Source organism: Phytophthora sojae (genome assembly GCF_000149755.1).
Source record: "Phytophthora sojae unplaced genomic scaffold PHYSOscaffold_1, whole genome shotgun sequence".
NCBI classification, from domain to species: Eukaryota; Oomycota; class Peronosporomycetes; order Peronosporales; family Peronosporaceae; genus Phytophthora; species Phytophthora sojae.
In genome coordinates this window covers 7,791,126-7,810,100 of record NW_009258115.1, presented here as the reverse complement: position 1 = coordinate 7,810,100, position 18,975 = coordinate 7,791,126, and the positions used below count along the sequence as shown (strand labels likewise).

Genomic DNA, 18,975 nt, shown 5'->3' with positions numbered 1-18,975 from the left:
GCTACGTCCCGAGCTGGTACTACAAGAAAGCCGAAGCCAGACTGGAGCAGCTCACGTACATACCGGACAAGTGGCCTGCCCTGAAAAGTGTCCGCCTAGACGAGGAGGCGGAGGTGATGCAGGCGATGCATTCCGAAGTGGGCGACGACATCGACGACGAGACGCAGGACGAGACATTCAGGACGACCAAGCCATTCAAGACCAAGCTCGACTTGCGTACTACGCCCCCTCGGGAGGCCAAACGCCCCAACAGCACGTCTTCCACTACTTCAAGTACCACCGGGTCCCAGCATCCTGATCCTGTAGTCGCCCCTTCTCCGGCCAAGCATCCGCGCGCAGCCCAACGGCGCACGCAGTCCACCCTCGCCCGGAAGGAGTATGCCAAGCTGACCCCAGAAGAGCTCCAAATCATCGAGGTCCCGGGTCGCGGGGTCACTTCCTGGCGCCATTACGGGATACTGGTGAAATTCCAACCCGGTACTGCCAAGGCAGTCGAGCAAACCAGTGGATTCCCGGATTACACCCCGAATCTGTCCAAGCCTGAGGAGCGCGACGCCGTTCGGGCACGTTGGCTTCCGGGGCCGTTCAAGGAGCTGTGGAGTACCAAGCCCTGGGACGAGATGTTCGACAACCGATCCAAGTTCCTGGTCTGCCACGCGCCTCCAAAGGCCGGCACGAAGGCTCTGGTGCGCCTGGATGAGATCGTCACCTACATGAGCGACCACCGCTGCACATTCTGGCTGATTGGTCACTGGTTCTCGATCTACAACCAGTTGGACGCCTATTCGGAGGAGTTCGCTGACACTCGGAAATCCGAATGTGACAGCATCCGGGGTCACTACCAGAAATTGCTGGACGCCGCGGTCGACGACGGTCTGGAGCAGTCGTACCTCGAGGAGCCCGGGGTCTGGACTTTCCCGGCCAAGTGCTGTTCCTGGATCTGGATGGCGCCCTCGCACAAGAATGCCGAAGGCAAGCCGTACTCTCTGCAGGAGCAACTCGCGCTGACAGACCAGCAGGAGCCCGCTCGGGTGCAGTGGGACTCCTGCTCCTCGGACGAGGAGCGCATCGCTCACGCGCCGGCCCAGCTGGACCTCCGACTCCTACCAGAGGCGGACCGCCACCGCTACCTGGTTCCCAAGAAGTTCCCGTAGCGCGCCCGAGACCTGTTCTCCGCGTCGAGCTCGGAACTCAACCTCAATCCTGCATGTCGTAGCGTAACACCCACTAATCCGAAACTCGTTGTCATTTTCGTCTTCCAGACTTGAGTCGCTCCGATAGTTCGTTCCACTTCCGGGTCTGCTCCTCTGACCGGGCGCGCTTCGCCTTCTTCTGGAGATCCTCGGTACATGCTCGGGCGTAACTGTAGTCTCGCTGGAACTTGCGTCTCCACTCGTAAGCCGTCCGTTCAGGAAGGCTGGAGGGTCTGGGTCCCAGCATTGCAGTTACCGTGCCCTGGGCATCCCAACCGTGCACCAGGTAAAACGGGGTGTCAAGTCGGGTTGCGTCGAACGAGGTATTCAGGGCGAACATCAGCCTCTCAGCATGGTCGTCCCAATCTGACTGGTTTGCCTCGGCGACGTATGCTTTGACACTCCGAATCACCGTTTGGACCGACCGCTCTTGTTGACCGTTAGCCTGAGGCCGGTAGGCCAGAGTGGCGCGTTGCTTGCTGCCCAGGAGCTCCCGGAACCTGGTGAACACCTCGCTCAGTTCCGAGATCAGGATCTCGGACGCAACACCCTGGAGGAATACTCGGCGAGCAGCCCGGAATTAGTTCCGGACTCTGAACCTGAAGGTGAAGTCGAGGAAGAATGCGAGGTAGATTTGCCTACGTCCGCGATGGACAGCACCCCGCTCAGGCAGCTAGAGATCGAATACGCTCGCTGCATGAGAGTGAGCGCTGAGGAGTTGGACCTGGAACCCTCGGTGTACATTCACGAAGGAAGTGAATTGATGGCGCAGCTGAGGGACCAATTGGCCCTGCTCCCTGAATTGCCGGATCTCAGCCCGGAGTGCGACATTGACAAGGCCGACGTGGGTGAGCCCGGAGTGAGTACTCCTGCTCAGGAGAGTAAGCTGAAGGACATTCTGAAGTACCACAGGAAAATCTTCCTGGGTGACGGGAACGCCGCTCCAGCGCCTGCCAGAGGCGTGGTGTGCGACCTAGACGTCGGAGACGCGAAGCCGGTGGCCCAACGGCCCCGATCCGTAGCTCCACATCTTATGGTGAAGGTTTACGAACTCTTGAAGAAGTTTTTGGGGACGGGACTGATCGAACATTCTGAATCGCCATGGGCTTCCCCGATTGTGATCGTCCTGAAGAAGAACGGTGTCGACATTCGGATGTGCATCGACTATAGAGTCGTGAACGGTTTCATTCAGCTGTCCAGCTACCCGCTGCCTCTGATTGATGACTTGCTAGTCGGTTTCGAGAAGGCGATGTGGTTCATGAGTCTGGACATGGCGAGTGGCTTTTGGGCGATTCGGATGACGGAAAGAGCCAAGCTCATCTCGGCATTTGTGTGCCCATTCGGGCATTTCCAGTGGGCACGGATGCCATTCGGGTTTTGAAAAACGCTCCGCTCGTCTACCAACATGTGATCAACAACTGTTTGTGGGGATTCGTTCGGTTGCCACCCGAGGAGGAAGCTATGGTAGATCAAGATGTGTTGGGTTACTTCAGATTGGATCCTTCGCAGCCAGAAGCTGAGTACGACGGTGACGCCGAAGCCGCCCCGGAAGAAGGACGTCTGCCCGCCCTGACTGACCAGATGACGGTGTTCAAGCGCAACATACCTGCGCCCACAAATAAAGATTCGAGTCCGTACTTTGTAGGAAGATAGCAAGTCTTGTCCGATTTCCCCTGCACGATAAGATACAAGAGACTGTCCTGTGCAATCGTTTGATGCTCCTCAACATCTCGTAGACGAAAAGATAGAGTTGAAATCACCATCCTCGTGATATTTTTTGCTGGAATGTTAACGCCCGTCGATACAAGTCGTACAATTTTACGAATGTTTGCTAGTTTCTGTGAGTCAAGGGCTCCGATTCTTGCTCGTTGAGAATATTCACTACTATGTACGCTAAGTACCGTGTACATACAGTATATCACTGAAAATAGCTCACTAACGTCGATAATCTTAGCTACGATGAGTGCCAAGCACAGTGGCAACATCACATTCTTTGTCATCACTTAGCAGTGCGCAGCAGGGCCTCCGAATATGGCATTTTTATTTAGTAGGTTGGTCGTTGCAGAATAAATTATCCCCTGACGCTCCTACCAATACAACAGTACATTATGGCATTGCCCCCAACGTACCACAATAAATAATGCCATTATGAAAAGCATGAAGTCTATTAACAAGACACCAGTTAGCTTATCATCTAGCTCAAATTGTCCACAGTCGTTGCATCCCAGTACGACCGATTCTGGCGGAGAAACAAAATCGTCTCAAGCGTGCGTGGTAGCAGGCCGTGTCGTTGATGACCAAACGTCACCCGAGCAATGCTGAAGAAGCGTTCCACCACGTTCGACGTGGGTGGGATGCTCTTCAGCTGCTCATACTTGACACGGTCCCGTGCAAGCCGCCGGCGCTTCCGAAGACGCTCCACGAACAACGCGGCTGGATCCTCCTCCTCTTCACTCGCGGCCGCGTCGTCCGGTCTGGCAGCTTCGAAGGGCTGCAAAGCGGCCTTTTCAGCACGCGTCAGCCGCTGCGCCTTCCCGCGGAGAACGCGTACACACCCAGCCTCAAAATCTGGGTTGTGCACAATGTTGGCCCGAGGCCCTGCAAAATAAAAACCATTCTACAATTGTTAGTGAAAATATTGAACACAAATTCAACAGTTATAAACTTACCAATGTAGCGCCCATATTGTGGCTTGACAGCGATCAGCTCGTCGAACCACTCGCGAACGTCCAGCAGGTCGACGTCGTGGCCTTGAAGGGCCTTCGAGACCGACTCGATGTCGCACAGCTCCTGGTACAATGCCCGCAGTCGCTTGTTCATCACCGGCGGCGGCAGCAGTCCCCAGTACGGTAAGATTGTTGTGAGGAGTCGATACCCAGTGCAGCGTCGTGTGCACGAACAACTCCCTCCCGTCAGCTTCGACTGCCTTTAAGACCCCGAGCGCTTTCAACGAGCGCGGGCTGTAGTACAGCTCGCCATTCTCCCAGACGTATCCGTGCAAAAGCACCAACTTACTGCGCGCTCCCAATGCAGCGTCCACACTGCAAGTCTTCGTCAGCACCCGGATGGTACAAAACCTCCACCGCACAAATCCGACTGCACCGATTGCTCTCGTGGACACGATGATCGTAAGGCATCCCAAGGCGAGCACAATATGCCCGAGCAACCCCATGACGTAGTATGACACCACTTCAGCTGCCGGCTGCGTATCCTTGAGTCGGTAGTGCTGCAGGACGGCGGCAGTGATGAACTCACCGACCAGCACCGTCTCGTAGTTGAACAGCAGTCGCTTCACCTGGCACCGCAGCTTCTCGCTCATCCAGCTCATCGTCTCCACCATCTCGAACACCATGGACATAAGACCTGCCAAGTTGTAGCCGAGCGAGATGGACTGGATGCGTCCGAAGAATACTTCTTGGGGGCTGAGGAGGAAGAAGTCGCTCATGACTCCCTGGTCCACGAGGAGGAACATCAGCAATAATCGGTGGACGTTCTTGGCTCCGTGAGCCGACAGCCGCATACTCTCTTGGACGTAAACGATGGCTTCCTGTATTCGAATTGGCTCGGCCATTTGATCGCAGTGTTTTGCGAATCGCCTACAAGAGACGAAGCTTCTCCGTAGCGTCGGTATCCTGACGAGGGTGAAGGACGTTCCAGTAAAGATGTACCACTGTACTCCACGTCACCTCTGTCTTGAGCGAGTCGCAGTCCATTGATGTCGTACTTGCCTCGTCCGCTTACGGTAAGGTAGGCTGTGCCGTCCTGCATACAATATGCTCCTTGTGTCTCTGCATAGATTGCGTAATAACCAATACTACCGTGATAGAAGTTTCCATGGAAGGCAATGATCTGACCGGAACAACTTGCTGATGTCCGGTTGTACGTGGAATTCTCCAGAATATACATCGCGTGGACATTGTACTGCGGCACGACTGTGTGACACAGTATCCCTGCATGAACGCGGTAGTAATGTGTAGGCCAGGTATTCCATCGATCTCCAGCAATTAACAACTCCTTCACAGGGCAGACTTTTTCCAGACTCGACCAATTCAGTCGCCAGGACGTTGGCCCGACGTCGCTTTGTGCAGAACATGCAGAGTTACGGGTTCGCCAGGCTAGAGGTGACGCCGGAACAGGCCAAGATCCCGCAGGTTGCATTCGAGAGGGTGAGGAAGTGGCTGGTGGAACAGTTGGAGCTGCCCAAGGAGAAGAGATGGATTGACTTTGTGAACGTGAGCAAGCCAAGTGAGAAGAAGGAGGGAGAAGAGGACGTGGAGGACAATCCGAGCGACAGTTTGTACACTTCGCACCCGGTGGTGTAACGTGGACGGCGTGTGGGGTTTAGCGCGGATCGGAATCGAGAATACTTGCAGCTCCGCCTTCCTATCGCTGCAAGTGGGACGCTGTGGCCTCCGGTATACTTCCAAGACAGTGAAGAGAACTAAGAATTTGCCAACGACCTGCTGATACTCCTGGAACTGCTCGATGATATGGCGAGAAGCTGCATGAAGGCCGTCTGTGAGCTGCTTAATATCGACGAGAACTGGCTGTTTGAAGAACTTCTGGACGACAGAATGCGTGCGTCGAAGACGTACGAAGGACCACGAGATACAAGCTATCAATATGGCGCATCGGTGCTGCGTATCTACAACTACCGCAACAAGGCCGCAAACGGTAAGGGACCAGCCGAGGTGGATCCGAACGATAACTCCTGTGGCGTGCATGCCGATCTCGGACTGGTGACGGTGTCGCCTTTAGCCACGGTCCCTGGCTTGCAAATGTGGAACTTGGAGTGAATGGTATGGGCCGATGTGAAAGCGCCACACCACTGCAAGTCTCTGTGTTTGCTGGAGAGACACTTGGCCTTCTGACCCACGGGGTCATTTCAGCGCCGTTGCATCGTGTACCGCCGATCTGTGTGGAAGCGGAAGCTGAACGCCGAATGTCCATGCCCTACTTCTTGCGCGCAAAGCCTGAAGCTTGCCTTAATCCGAAGGCTCCTGTCGCCGAGCAGATCACATGCCGTGACTTTATGGAGGATGTTGTATTCAAGAAGCGCCCGTGGAGACGGGAGAAGAACAAAAATCCCACCCCACCTGACTATTAGTCAGCTGCTATTGTCTCCGTACCCAGGCTGGGAGGTAACCTTTACTCCCCACAGAGCCCACGCGTGGGCCCATCTATAAATATTTCTTTAGAAGCTACTGGGAATGGCTAGTGTACGTATATCGTTTATAAATAGAGAGGAAGGTCTGAGCTGTTCAGCGCTTTTTTTCCGGTCACAAACGAAGCTGTCTTCACGGTGAAACTCGGTGTTGGAAATCGTGTTCAAGGAAAGTCTAAGGGGACACTGGGCAAGGAGGGCGTTGTCCTGTCGATCGACAACAGCAAACGCCAGCCGTGGTACAGCGTTCAGTGGGGCGATGGATCAGTACAGTCAGTGTCGGCGCGTTCAATACAGCTACTACAGGCTCCCAGCAGCGACTCAGCCATGCAGAACCCGACTACGGAGCCTTTAGAGTCGATGGCCGCTTTGCTGTTAGCTGGTGTTGGTGCGGGGCCTGGTCCGGGTGACTCGTCTTCTTCTGAGTCGGAATCCTCTTCAGACGAGGAGGAAGATGAAGAAGATAACGCAGATGATACGTCTACGATGGTCTCTGGAATTTCTAACGACGGAAAAATACTTGCCCACAACCGCATCTGGGAATTTTGTTCCGACCTCCTTGTCGACCCTGCAACTTTGCAACGCAAGCGCAAAAAAAATTTCGCTGGCCGGCGACGCTGGAGTTAGGAGAAAAGACCTTCGCCAAATATTTTTTTCTGATGTACCCGTGGTCGACCATACAAACTACTCTACAGCACACAAATGCCAAGTTGGTGGAGCGTAAGCAACGTCCAATTGCTGAGGGAGATTTGTTTCGCTTTCTGGGAGTTCGGCTTGCGATGGCAGTCGAGCCTAGACGCGGTCCCTTGCGGACCTACTGGGAAAGAGAAGTTGGTGAGGGTATGGTTGGCACAGCCGCAAACTTTGGTGAGCGCTTCTGCATTACACGACATGCCTTTGAAAATATTTCAGCTGCGCTCTCTTTTTCCGATGATGTGCCGTCAGATGACCCATGGAAATCTATAAGACCGCTAATAGATTGATATAATTCACGCCGCCGCGATGTAGTATCACCCGGGGAGATTCTTTGCGTGGATGAGTGCATGAGCGCCTAGCAGGGCAAAGAGGGTAAATACTGCCACGATGGCATACCTCACAAGACAAAAATCCCAAGAAAGCCAGAAGGCGTGGATGCCGAACTAAAAGCTATCGCTGATGGTGATTCGGGTGTGCTGTTGGGGTTAGATTTGATGGAGGGAGCCGAGCGTCAACGCCAGAAGCCATACCACGCGTTGTTTGGTGAGGGTTCAGCGATTGTTCTGCGGTTTTCTGAAGTTTATAAAGGTAGCGGGCGCACCGTTGTTGCAGACAGCGCTTTTGCTTCGTTAAAACCCTTGTGCAACTTGAAAATCTTTGCGGTCTTTACTTTATGGGAATGGTCAAAACAGCGTCTCGCGAGTATCCAAAAAAGTATATGACAGAGTGGTTTGGTTCTGAGCCCGCTCGTGGGTCATTTAAGATGCTACAGAGCAAAACTCCCAAAGGCACCGCGATGTATGCTCTCTGCTGGGCTGACCGCAAAGCGAAGTGCCTCATCTCAAACCGCGGAACGGCGCTTCCTGGCAACGATAGCGTTCGCCGACGGCACAAGCTCATCCTAGACAACGGCCAGCTGAAAACAATACAGTATGACCGACGTATCCAGCGCCCGCAAATGGTGGAGCTCTTTTTCTCGAAGTTCTCGGGGATATATGTTCATGATCATCTTCGACAGGGTAGCCTCGAGATCGAACGAACTTGGCACGCAATGCAGTGGCAACATCGTTTGCTCGCTACGGTGTTTGGCATTGGTGTACGAGAACTGGGGAGATCTGATCTTCGCTATTTGTCACACAGCGAGTGGTGAATTTTATCGATTGGAAGTACCGTTACGAGTCGTGTTTGACCTTCTAAGCAGCAAACCGTTGATGCTTCGCCTCTGGATAAGTTGCGTCAAGTCCAACTCGTACGCACCGACACTTTTGGTGCATCTTTTGAAGCATGTGAGGTTTTGTAAATGCGATGATGGGAGTGAACATGCGCGGATAGATCATGACATTCCTGCTCAGAAACGCTCCAAGCGCTACCAATCTCTACTTCGCATTCAGAATCGACAGGTCCTTGTGAGCATTATCGAAGACAGTGGAGGCGACTTTCAGGTTTCTGGATATGATGTGCGAAGCGAATTGACCTACAAACTTCTGCTTGAGCGTGAAGCTCTTCACCGAATCCTCAAAACGGGTGTTGTCCACGATGGTGCGGATATTGGAGAACCTCTGGCAACTTCCGCTTCGTCGCTACTACTCCGTCGGAACAGAAAGCTGCTGTGTGAATGGATTTGTAGTCGTCTGCGCTTCCAAAGCATGCTAGAACACCCTGAGCTGGTTACGTCCGGAACTTCACCGTTAGTTTACGGACTTCATTTGCGAGAAAGTTTTCGGATTCTGAATCGGTGGATTGCTACAAGTCCGAGGAATCCGCTGAGTGCTGTGCCCGATACAGAAATTACGCGCCGCGCGTCTTCAATCGACGCCGCTGCCTTTGCAAGTCTGCAGTTCGACCAGCTAACACTAGTGGCGCACCGCCAACTCCCTTTTGAACTAGAGAAAGAATATGTTGGCACGATGGACTGGATAGCAGCTGTGGCTGGAACGTCGCCTTCATCATGGAAGAAGCAGCTTCCGTATATGAAAATGGATTTCTTTGTGAAATCTCATACTTTATTTGCTCGACTGCGTGGGGAACTGGAAACTGAAGCGAAGGAACGTCGCAAGAGAGAGAACTGGGCGGGGATGGAGCAGGAGGATCACAATGTGCTCTGCATTGATGATCCGAATATGATTCAGTCGCCTGCTATGAAGTATCTGTCCTCGACAACTGATACTGCCAAAGCGGCTGAGAACGAAGCCCCAAAGACTGATGCTGATTCAAACCTTCTAAAGGTGGTCGCAGCAGACGTATCAGCTATACCAGCCAATTCAGCGACTACCAGTGTCGTAAATACTGGGTTGCTGATCCCCAGCAACAGCAGTGAGCCGATCCAGGAGGTCTTCTTATCTGACGTACCCGCCTGGACGCCTTCAGCACAGCTCCCGTTCGTGATACACGCACAAGAAATGGTCAAACATTTCCGGTCATTATTTCACCAACAATGGAGGCAGCAAAAGCAGCTCCCTGGCTCTCGTTTTGGGCGGCGCTCGTCAAACGCTAATGAATTGTTAACCTGCCAAAGAGTGCCTTACGGCGTGGTAGTGTACCAGGTTGTTCCACGGGAATCGTTCTCGAAAGCCCAGATATCTCAAATAAACGCCCGGGCTGCAGCACTTATGGGTGGAGCTTTCGTTTGTGGTCCAGTACTGTTTTGGCCCTCACAGAACCGCAGCGACTGGTACCAGCGCTTGCTTGATAGTGATGCGGTTCACAGAGAGTTAGCTATCCACTCAGAAGACAAAGAGTTTGAAGATGTGCCACTGAAACGCCCGGCGGCTGTGCGTTCAGCCAAATATTTACCTTGGAAGCAGTTTGCAATTGAACGACTACGAATTGCTCGAGCTGTGAAGCGGGGCAGGACGGCGGAAGGACTAAGCGCTGATTTACTGGTGGAAGGTGTTGGCCAGATAGAAAAGGACTCGTGTACTATCGCCACGACCTCAATTGGATTCCGTCAGCTGGAGCTATCACTTGGTGTGCGAGATACCCGTGAAATTTGTGGTGATGGAAGTGTTAGCAAGGCTATGAAGCATCTTTTTGCTCTATACGAGGACACTGAGGACAGTGACGAATTGACGAAGTGGCGGGTTTCATTAAATAACCCTTGGATACTGCATAACGTTTTAGTCATCTACGACCAGGATGGGCACGATATTCAGATCCCCGCTACTGGGCGTGACGACAAGGACGTCTTCACGATGCTAGGGATTCAGGTGGAGGTTGACGACGTGGATAAACCACGCCGTATTCTTTTTTCTTGTCGTGAGCTGCAGACCCAGCGCAGATACTTTGTCGACTGTGACTTTCATAGTCTTCAATGTCTCCTTTTACAACGCAGGCGGCACGTCGTGAGTTCTGACCCTCTTCTGCTCACGTTGTCGGTGCAAGCTGAAGCTGCATGGAGGCGTCGGTCGAGGGTTACGACAATTCAAGACTGGAGAAGAGTCGCAGCTCTAGCATCCCAGTTCCTGGTGTTTCGAAGGAAGAATGGCGCGCTCACGTTGTGCTTAGAGCAGCCCACCCCAGAAATACAGGTGCCGGAAGGTAGTGCAACAACCGAGCCTGTTCCTGCTGAAGTTGATGAAGCTGATAAAGTCAGAGTTAAACCGAGTGATAGCAGCACCGAGCACTCTGTGGATGAAGAAGAACCGGTTGGTATTAGAGGACACGAGAACGAAGTTGCTCCGCCCCCAGTTTTGCCGCGTCGACACCAATTTCGTGTTGACATTTTGGAAGAGCAGAGAGCAGTAAAGCTGTCGATCGTGCAGCACTTTCAGAAGCACCAAGCGGCTATTCGGTCCGCTTCGTGTGGTAGAATACTCTCCAGGACTGCTTCTCTCGGTTCGCAAACTGCGTCAGAGTGGATGCAGATGACTCAAGAGGATTGGCGCTCGCACGAACTCCGTGGTATTCTGGTGTTGGATTCGAGTGTGCTGACTAAATTGGAGAAGGCGTACACTCCAGCGACAAGACGAGCTCGAGAGTACCTTAAATCTGCACCTAACGAAGACGGCAGTGGTGGTGCTGAGCTGCAACAACAAGCAATAGCCAAAGCCATGGGTCAGACCGCGTTGCCGTCGAGTGAAGTAGAAGTCCTGCAGTCAATTAGGATGTTGCGATGGCGACGTCGAGGCAAAGAGGCTACTGTCGCTGCGAAACGAGCGGAAGCCTACCTAACGGATATTGCCGAATGGTGGCGTCGCCGGTTAACCACCATCGAATCGGAAATGAAATGATGCATTATTCAAGTACATGTATCGGCAATGATGATGTGGAGACTAAGTGAACGTTTCGTCTGGGCTATCAGCACTTCGTCGCTTCCTATCCCAGTGTAATCTCGAAACGTCAGCTTCGAACGTCAAACTACCGTAATCTGCATGTGCCAGCTTACTTTGTTCAACGCTAAATGTTTATTGATCGCTCTGGGCGTCATCGTCGATCTGCTGTGCGCGATGCTTTCGCCTTCAGGTTTTGATTCTTCAACTTGAGGAAGGCTTGTGCGGCCTCGAGTTCCTTCTTCGTGAACTTGGCGACGCCCTTGCGGCATTTTTTTGGACGCCGTCCAGCTTCTTGATGAGCTCGTTGAGGCTCACCGTCTTGCGAGCGGGAAATCGTCATCTTCTGCAGGGATGGGAAGTTTGAAGTGGACTTTGTAATTTGGTTGCTTTAGCTTTGATCCGCAATTCAAAAGCGAATTATGGAGATGACGGTCGTCGACACTGCCAGCGCCAGCGCCACTTGCCAGTGTCGTTGCGCATGTCAGCAAGGACACCGCTTCCGCATTCCCTAAGCCCTTCGGCGACCCTCGTCAAGGCGACATGCTTCACCAGCGCCAATACTGTCCCAGCTTCATTAAAAAGTCTGGTTCAGGCTGAATGACAAACGCAGCAAAGACTACGTCGGCGTAACACTTGCTGCTGCTCGCGGTACTACATGCATCTTCGAGCCTGCCAACACGCTTAAACTTTACGTCGGTCTCGTAGCAAACAGCATTTGCATGCAAGACGAATGATTTATTTTTCTGTGTCTGAGGCCTAATTAATTCGAATATTTCTCATCCCTCCGAAGCCGGCCAATCATCATCACTACCGGTAACTCAGTGCAAGCAACTTCAACTTACGCTAATTTCTAATGGTTAGAAAACGCTTTAGGCCATTTCAAACTGAAATAAACGGTCATTAATCAGTTTGATTCGAATCAAATAGCAAACGGACCCAATAGGGGGTCCTTATTGATGCGCTATAACAAATTGTTCAACTCTTGGGGCCGAAAAATGATGTGCAGCGCAGGTTGCATCGCTCTTCACGACTTAGCAGCGACTCGTAGATGAATCCAAGGTATTAGTAGCAGCAGATCTACTGTGTTCGCTATCTTTTGCCTTAGCCTCGAGTGATACGAAGTGCACTACTTCGCGTTTTGTCCCAATTATTTGGAGTTGCCTCATAATCTCCCGGAGTAAGTGCTCCGGGTAGCCTCACATTATGCCTCGGCTAGGATGCGGTGGAGCACCTACTGTAGACAGCGAAGGAGGGAGAGACCGCCAGCACGGACGAGGCCAAATCCGTTAACGAGAAGAGAATTGACATGGAGGAGATTTTATTTATTAAAAAAAATGATCACCGATCGGTCTGGGCATAATAGTATTGTGCTCGCCTTCTATTGGTTCTTCAACCTGAGGAGGGCTTGCGCGGCCTCGAGTTCCTTCTTCGTGAATTTCGTGGCGCTTTGTGCAGCCTTTTGGGGGGCCTTCTTGATGCTGTCCAGCTTCTTGCCGAGATCACTGAGGCTCGCCCACTAGGTACGTTCCTCATGGGTCGTCCTTGGCGTCGTCCTCGTCGTCTAGGTCCGTGCTCCGAAGGAATCTCTTCCAGGAGTCCGTGCTGAGCACATTATCGTTCGCGAAGTCGGGAGTGGTCTTCGACAAGAGCGCGGACTCGTCGGCAGCCGCGAACGCTGCGACGAAACTGCTGTGAGCGAAGACCGCAACTGCCAGTGCGACGTAGAATACACTGCGCATGACTGTAGCGGACGGGAGGGAGGGGTGTGTGGGTGGCCTTGTGGTCTTGTGGTCTTGAGCGCAAAAGACAAAGTGGCAGTCAGTGTTACGGCTGGCTAACCGTCACGGTTGCCGTGCCGTTGGTCAGCTGTAAACCGTAAGCCATCCTGTACGAGAACTTTTTATAAATACAGCCATGAAATAATAGATTGAGAGGTCCTAATCCGAATCCGATCCCAGTTGTATTTAGAGAATCTCTTTCGGATTCGGACTACATGTACGATCCCGTTTTCGTAATGCGCAGTAGGGGTAAAACTGTACACCTTTGCCAATCCAAGTTGGCAGCAGTGTAAGACAATGATTACATGATGATTACTCTGCGTTAGTGTTGTTGGATACACGTAGTTGGATGCACGTAAGATGCATTGGATGCATTGGATGCATTGGATGCGCATATTATGCATTGCATCTAGCCATGACCGCCCTCCATAAATAAATAATATATCATATGCAGGCCGGGGCACACCCGAGCAAGCGCTTAGACAGCAGGTCTTCGCCAGCGTACACGTCACGAATTTTAAGAGAGAGATAGAGAGAGAAGGAGATCTATTTTCCCTTTTGAATTAAGTTGCTGCCTATAGAGAGCGTACCAGGCAAATAGAGCTTGGTCCTCTCAACTACGAACAGAACATAGCCTTCTGGTTGCGTTCCTTCCTCCCGGAACCCCTTCTTCCTGTCCTTGAGCTTGTCGACGACTCCTTAACCACTCCTTAACCACCGGTGGGGCACAACGGGGCGGGCATTGCGAAACGTTGATTAGGTCCGGAGGGCCTGGCACTCGAAGCAGCTCAAACACATCGCAGTGAGCGTCTCCGGAGTTCACTTCGTAGGTCCAATCCTCGACGACGAGGCTTCGCCATGAAAGCGAGCGTCCCGGGAGGGAAATCAGCGCAAGGGCCGCCTCAACGACAGGTAGAGCGTCACTCCTTTGCCGCGGACTCAACATCGTGAACTACTGCAGGCTGCTATCCTTGTCGTGACCGCCGCGTTCGCGCCTATCTTCACTTGGTGAACGGATATCTAGACATGACATGCGTAGGCACTACCAGAGTCCCGTAACACTCACAGACCAGCATCAAGCAACAGAGCAGCGTATACTTACGAGTTTCCCTGCCTGCGCCAGCGGTGCTGAGGGTGGCGGAATTGACGAGCTTGCTGCGCTCACCACGAGAAGATTTTTGGCGGGAAAAATTGCGACCGCAATCCCCCTCTCATCTATTTTGTGTAAGTGGTATGCCATCAATCGACTTAGGCGGGGAATGCATCCAATGCATGTGGATTTTTCTCATCCAAGTTGGCAGCAGTGTAAGACAATGATTACATGATGATTACTCTGTGCTGAAACCTTAACCCTTTCCCGCTAAAAGGATACAGAAAGCGCCCTTTAGATGATTTTCCAACACTGGTAGAGTGTACCCCCCCCCTCCTGAAGGGCGCATCCTGTGCCCTTAATTAACCTTCTTTTAAAACAAATCATAGTCGGTACGCAGAGTAGCGTTGTTGGATGCACGCAGTTGGAGCTTTTTGAGGGATAATCCAAAGCTTTGCGTCTCTAGTCCACAGCGATTGACGACGGAGCTGGCCGATGGGCACAATAACAGGCTGCCGCGTCAGGACCATCAATCTGCGGCGACGGCTGTACCATTCTTGAGGTACATGTATAGCGAGCTACGGTACCCTTCTTCAGGTACCCACATGCAGCAGGTGCTGAGTGTGCAGGTTCGGGCGTCTAGCGCGGGGAGCAGGTGGGTACAGGCAACATCTATGGGTACGATACTTAGCTGGCTATTTGGGCAACAAAATGCAGTGTCGGCGTCGAGCTAACTCGCAATACTGACGTTACTGTGGATGAAAATGCAGACTCCAAGATCCTGCTTGCCGGGCACGGGTGGCTCTGGGGCCGTAGAGGACGGCGCGTGGCCATTTTCCGCAGGTGCGCGTGCAGCGGCATACTTGTGTGGTTATAATGATGCTATGCTTGTAGACTAACGTGCTATATTGGTGGTGCTGTGAACGAACAGGAGGTGAAGTGTGGATTGGCGCTCGAGGGGCCAATACGCCCATGCCATGGACCCCATGGTACGTGTTGGGCGTGCTGGTGCATCCGGTTTTTTTGACAGCAGCACCTGGGCGCGCTATACGTGGACGACCGTGAGCAGCAGCGCAAGAACTGCTGCATCGCGTGCAAGATCGGCGACTTCAGGCTCAGCGCGGACGAGGTGCTGCGCGGCCGCCTACGACGGGATGCCCAATGTGGCGAAGGTGGCGCGCCAGGACGCGTACGACACGATCGCGGCCGGCAAGCAGTCGCGCGTCATCATGCTCGTGCGCTTGCCGCTCATATCCGACGCGTCGTGCGCGTTCGACACGTTCTGCGAGATGTTCGTGGCCAAGGACATCAACGCGTACCCCTACGGGTCGCAGCGGTTTGCTCCGTTCGCCTGCTTGTTGCTGGACAGGCTGCTCAGCGTGGCGGCGTGCGGACGGATGAACTGGTAGAACTACAGCTAGATGCACAGTTAGGGTCGTTCATGTACAATAATTCCTTTAATGCTATTAGAATATTTGCTAGCCATGGTCATGTAATGCGCGTGGACAAATAATGCAACCATATCTAGATTGACAAGTTGTTGCGGGTCATGGCAATACCTACTACTGCTAGTAGATACAAAAGGAAGAGCACTTGAGCAGTAGTTGGCAAAATGCAAAGTGATTCGATTCAGGTCCTTAGTTCGCAACCGCGTGCTACCTCTAAGCCTGCTACTGGATACCTCTTACTGGATACACCCTACTGGATTCTCTACTGGATACACAGTTACCTTATCCAATCAGAGAACGCCACGTCGATGCCCATCTTGTACCCACAATCTTGGCGTAATCACCGTGACGTAATCATCGTCCCGTAATCACCTGAATGATTGCGGTACAACACAGTGAAGGTCACGCCGACCTCACTGATGACGCGTTCGCGTCACACGGTCGCTTGGCGAGGCGTCGTCACATCAGTCTTGACAACACTCCCACTCGACTCGTCAGCGACCACGATGCCCAGCTTCGTCCTGAGCGCGTCGAACTGCGGCGCCGCGATCGGCTTCGTCATTGATGTCCGCCAGCATGTCGAGTGTCGAAACATACTGCAACACCACTTGACCGTCTTCCACCTTCTCGCGCACGAAGTGGTAGCGAATGTCGATGTGCTTGGTGCGCTTGTGGAACTCCGGGTTCTTGGCCAACGCGATGGAGCCTTGGTTGTCCTCGTAGATCTTCACCGCTTCGTCGCTCGCCATCTCGCCTAGCTCGCACAGAAACACCTTGAGCCACACCGCCTCCTGCGTGGCCTCCGACAGCGCCATGTACTCGGCTTCCGTCGACGAGAGCGCCACCGTGCGCTGCTTCTTGCTTCGCCAGCTGATGCATCCGCCGTTCATCATGAACGCGTAGCCGCTCGTACTCCGTCGAGACTCGATGTCGCCGGCCCAGTCCGCGTCCGAGTAGCCTTGCAGTCCGTCCTCGCTGCTCGCTTGAAACACGAGGCCGTGCGTCTTCGTGCCTCGGATGTAGCGGAAGACCCTCTTGAGCGCCTGCCAGTGTGTCGGACATGGGTCCGCTGCGAACTGGCTCAGCACTCCCACTGCCGCTGCGAGGTCCGGACGAGTCCCCACCATGAGATACATGAGGCAGCCCACGGCGTTCCGGTACGGAACATTCGCCATGGTCTCGTCGTGCTTGCAGCCTCCCTCGCACATGGCCTTGGTCAGCTTCAGACCTGGATCCTGCGGTGTCTTCACAGGGTTGCTCTCATCCATCTTGAACTTCTCGAGAATGTCCTTCGCGAACTTGGTCTGCCGCACCGACACCTTCCCAGTCGCCACATCTTGCTCGATCTCCATACCGAGGAAGTACTTGAGCTGGTCATCTCGAACCGGTCACTCAGCGCCTGCTTCGTGTCCTTCAGCATCCCGTCGCTGCTGCTGGCGAGGACCAGATCGTCCACGTACAGTGCCACGAACATCATGTCGTGATTGTCCCGCTTCAAGTAGATGCAGTGGTCGGACTCGCACTTCTTGAACCCCAGCTTCAACATGAACTCGTCGATCGTCTTGTTCCACATCCGCGGCGACTGCTTCAGACCGTACAGCGAACGCTTGAGCCGGCACACGTAGTCGGGTCGATCTCCGTCCACATATCCGTCCGGCTGCGCCATGTAGATGTCCTCGTCCAACAAGCCGTTGAGGAACGCGGTCTTCACATCCATCTGGTGCACTGTGAGCTTGTACTTGGCCGCCAGACTCAGCAACACCCGAATCGACGTGAACTTGGCCACCGGCGCGAACGTCTCGTCGTAGTCGATGCCGTACTTCTGCGAGAACCCCTTCGCCACCAGTCGCGCCTTGAACCGCTCGATCTCTCCAGACTGGTTCTCCTTCACGCGGAACACCCATCTGCAGCCGATCGCCTTGCGCCCCTTCGGCAGTGGCACCAGGGTCCACGTCTCGTTCTTGCGGAGCGACTCCACCTCCGAGTCGCACGCCTCTTTCCACTTGTCTGCGTCGCTGGATTCCATCGCCGACTTGAACGTTGTCGGCATCTCTCCCACTGAATCCACGACGTACGCAGCCTCGAAGTCTTCCTTCTCTTGTGCTGCGGCAGACATCTCGTCCAGCGGCTGCTGTCGTCTCGGCACCGCATACCGCTTGGCACTCGGAACCTCCACGGCTTCCTCGAGCGACTGCGTGCGCGGGTGTCGCTTGCTGCCGGGTTCAAAGTCTTGATTCCGCGCAGCTTCTTCTCTGTTCTCGTCTGATCCGGACTGAGTCTCTTCATCCGTGGTGTCTTCATCATCATCTGTCGGAAGACCCACCAACACCTCCTTCGAAGCGTAGTCGCGTCTCCCACCGTCGAAGACATCCTCCATGAACTGCGCGTCGCGGCTCACCAACACGCGACCGCTCTCGATCTCCTCGAACCGATACGCCTTCTCGTGCTCCGAGTACCCGAGGAAACGACAGCGCACCGACCGAGCGTCGAACTTCGACCGCTTCTCCTTCGGCACGTGCACGTACGCGTGGCACCCGAACACCTTGAGGTTGGCCAGCAAAGGCTTCTTGCCGGTCCAAACGTGGTGCGGCGACTTGTCGTGACTGATGGCGCGCGTCGGACACCGGTTGCGGAGGAACGTGGCCGTCATCACCGCTTCTCCCCAGTACTCCTTCGACAACCCGGCGTGCTCCAGCATGCAGCGCGCACACTCCACCAGCGTCCGATTCATTCGCTCGGCCACTCCGTTGAGCTGAGGCGTGTATGGTGGCGTGAACTTCTGCTCGATGCCGCGATCCGCACACAACTTGGCCATCGCACCCGAAGTGTACTCGCCGCCGTTGTCGCTCCGAAGCACCTTCACTCGCTTGCCGGTCTGCGTCTCAGCCAACGCGACGAACGCAGCGAACTTGGCAGCCACCTCCGACTTGTTCCGTAGCAGGTACACCACGCAGAAGTGCGACTTGTCGTCGATGAACGTGACGAAGTAGCGCTTGCCTCCGAACGTCGCCGTCTGCATCGGACCGCACACATCGCTGTGGACCACCTCCAGCACTTGCTTCGCACGGTTCGGCGACGACTTCATGAAGCTTACTCGCGTTTGCTTGCCGAGTGCGCACCCGTCGCACACCTCCCACTGCTTCACCGACGTCATTGGGATGCCAGTGCCGTAGCCCTTCTTGACGATGGCGTCGAGACCACCATGGCCGATGTGACCAAGTCGAAGGTGCCAGAGGTACGATGTGGTGTCCCCTTGGCGATTCTTCGAGCTTGCCGCATTGGCCTCGTCAGCAGGCGTCCTCGGCGTCATGCAGAGCTTGAACAGTCCTTTGCCT

General features: G+C 53.9%; 9 protein-coding genes across 9 annotated transcripts; 5 read left to right on the top strand and 4 right to left on the bottom strand.

Moving 5' to 3' along the window:
- Positions 1-125: 125 nt before the first annotated feature.
- On the top strand, positions 126-1,154 carry PHYSODRAFT_467361 (hypothetical protein; the record flags this gene model as incomplete). The annotated part of the gene is made up of 1 exon (XM_009517886.1): positions 126-1,154. The coding sequence occupies one exon, from the start codon at positions 126-128 to the stop codon at positions 1,152-1,154; it is 1,029 nt and encodes a 342-aa protein (XP_009516181.1).
- A 2,245-nt stretch (positions 1,155-3,399) lies between these two features.
- On the bottom strand, positions 3,400-3,657 carry PHYSODRAFT_417122 (hypothetical protein; the record flags this gene model as incomplete). The annotated part of the gene is made up of 1 exon (XM_009517885.1): positions 3,400-3,657. A coding segment is annotated over one exon (258 nt), but the record flags the coding sequence as incomplete, so codon positions are not given.
- A 201-nt stretch (positions 3,658-3,858) lies between these two features.
- Positions 3,859-4,713, bottom strand: PHYSODRAFT_468559 (hypothetical protein; the record flags this gene model as incomplete). The annotated part of the gene is made up of 1 exon (XM_009517884.1): positions 3,859-4,713. One exon carries the CDS (start codon positions 4,711-4,713, stop codon positions 3,859-3,861), a length of 855 nt encoding a protein of 284 aa, XP_009516179.1.
- Positions 4,714-5,284: 571 nt separating this feature from the next.
- Positions 5,285-5,989, top strand: PHYSODRAFT_322521 (hypothetical protein; the record flags this gene model as incomplete). Its single annotated transcript, XM_009517883.1, has 2 exons — positions 5,285-5,511; positions 5,692-5,989. The coding sequence occupies 2 exons, from the start codon at positions 5,285-5,287 to the stop codon at positions 5,987-5,989; spliced, it is 525 nt and encodes a 174-aa protein (XP_009516178.1).
- A 1,782-nt stretch (positions 5,990-7,771) lies between these two features.
- PHYSODRAFT_474591 (hypothetical protein) lies at positions 7,772-8,203 on the top strand (the record flags this gene model as incomplete). The annotated part of the gene is made up of 2 exons (XM_009517882.1): positions 7,772-7,930; positions 7,985-8,203. The coding sequence occupies 2 exons, from the start codon at positions 7,772-7,774 to the stop codon at positions 8,201-8,203; spliced, it is 378 nt and encodes a 125-aa protein (XP_009516177.1).
- Positions 8,204-12,868: 4,665 nt separating this feature from the next.
- Positions 12,869-13,063, bottom strand: PHYSODRAFT_284361 (hypothetical protein; the record flags this gene model as incomplete). Its single annotated transcript, XM_009517881.1, has 1 exon — positions 12,869-13,063. A coding segment is annotated over one exon (195 nt), but the record flags the coding sequence as incomplete, so codon positions are not given.
- A 569-nt stretch (positions 13,064-13,632) lies between these two features.
- Positions 13,633-14,263, bottom strand: PHYSODRAFT_284360 (hypothetical protein). Its single transcript, XM_009517880.1, has one exon. The coding sequence runs from the start codon at positions 14,046-14,048 to the stop codon at positions 13,716-13,718; it is 333 nt and encodes a 110-aa protein (XP_009516175.1). The 5' UTR covers positions 14,049-14,263; the 3' UTR covers positions 13,633-13,715.
- Positions 14,264-14,797: 534 nt separating this feature from the next.
- Positions 14,798-15,601, top strand: PHYSODRAFT_322519 (hypothetical protein; the record flags this gene model as incomplete). Its single annotated transcript, XM_009517879.1, has 5 exons — positions 14,798-14,870; positions 14,963-15,035; positions 15,133-15,181; positions 15,223-15,321; positions 15,365-15,601. 5 exons carry the CDS (start codon positions 14,798-14,800, stop codon positions 15,599-15,601), a joined length of 531 nt encoding a protein of 176 aa, XP_009516174.1.
- A 2,414-nt stretch (positions 15,602-18,015) lies between these two features.
- On the top strand, positions 18,016-18,396 carry PHYSODRAFT_471784 (hypothetical protein; the record flags this gene model as incomplete). Its single annotated transcript, XM_009517878.1, has 2 exons — positions 18,016-18,239; positions 18,276-18,396. 2 exons carry the CDS (start codon positions 18,016-18,018, stop codon positions 18,394-18,396), a joined length of 345 nt encoding a protein of 114 aa, XP_009516173.1.
- Between the last annotated feature and the right edge of the window lie 579 nt (positions 18,397-18,975).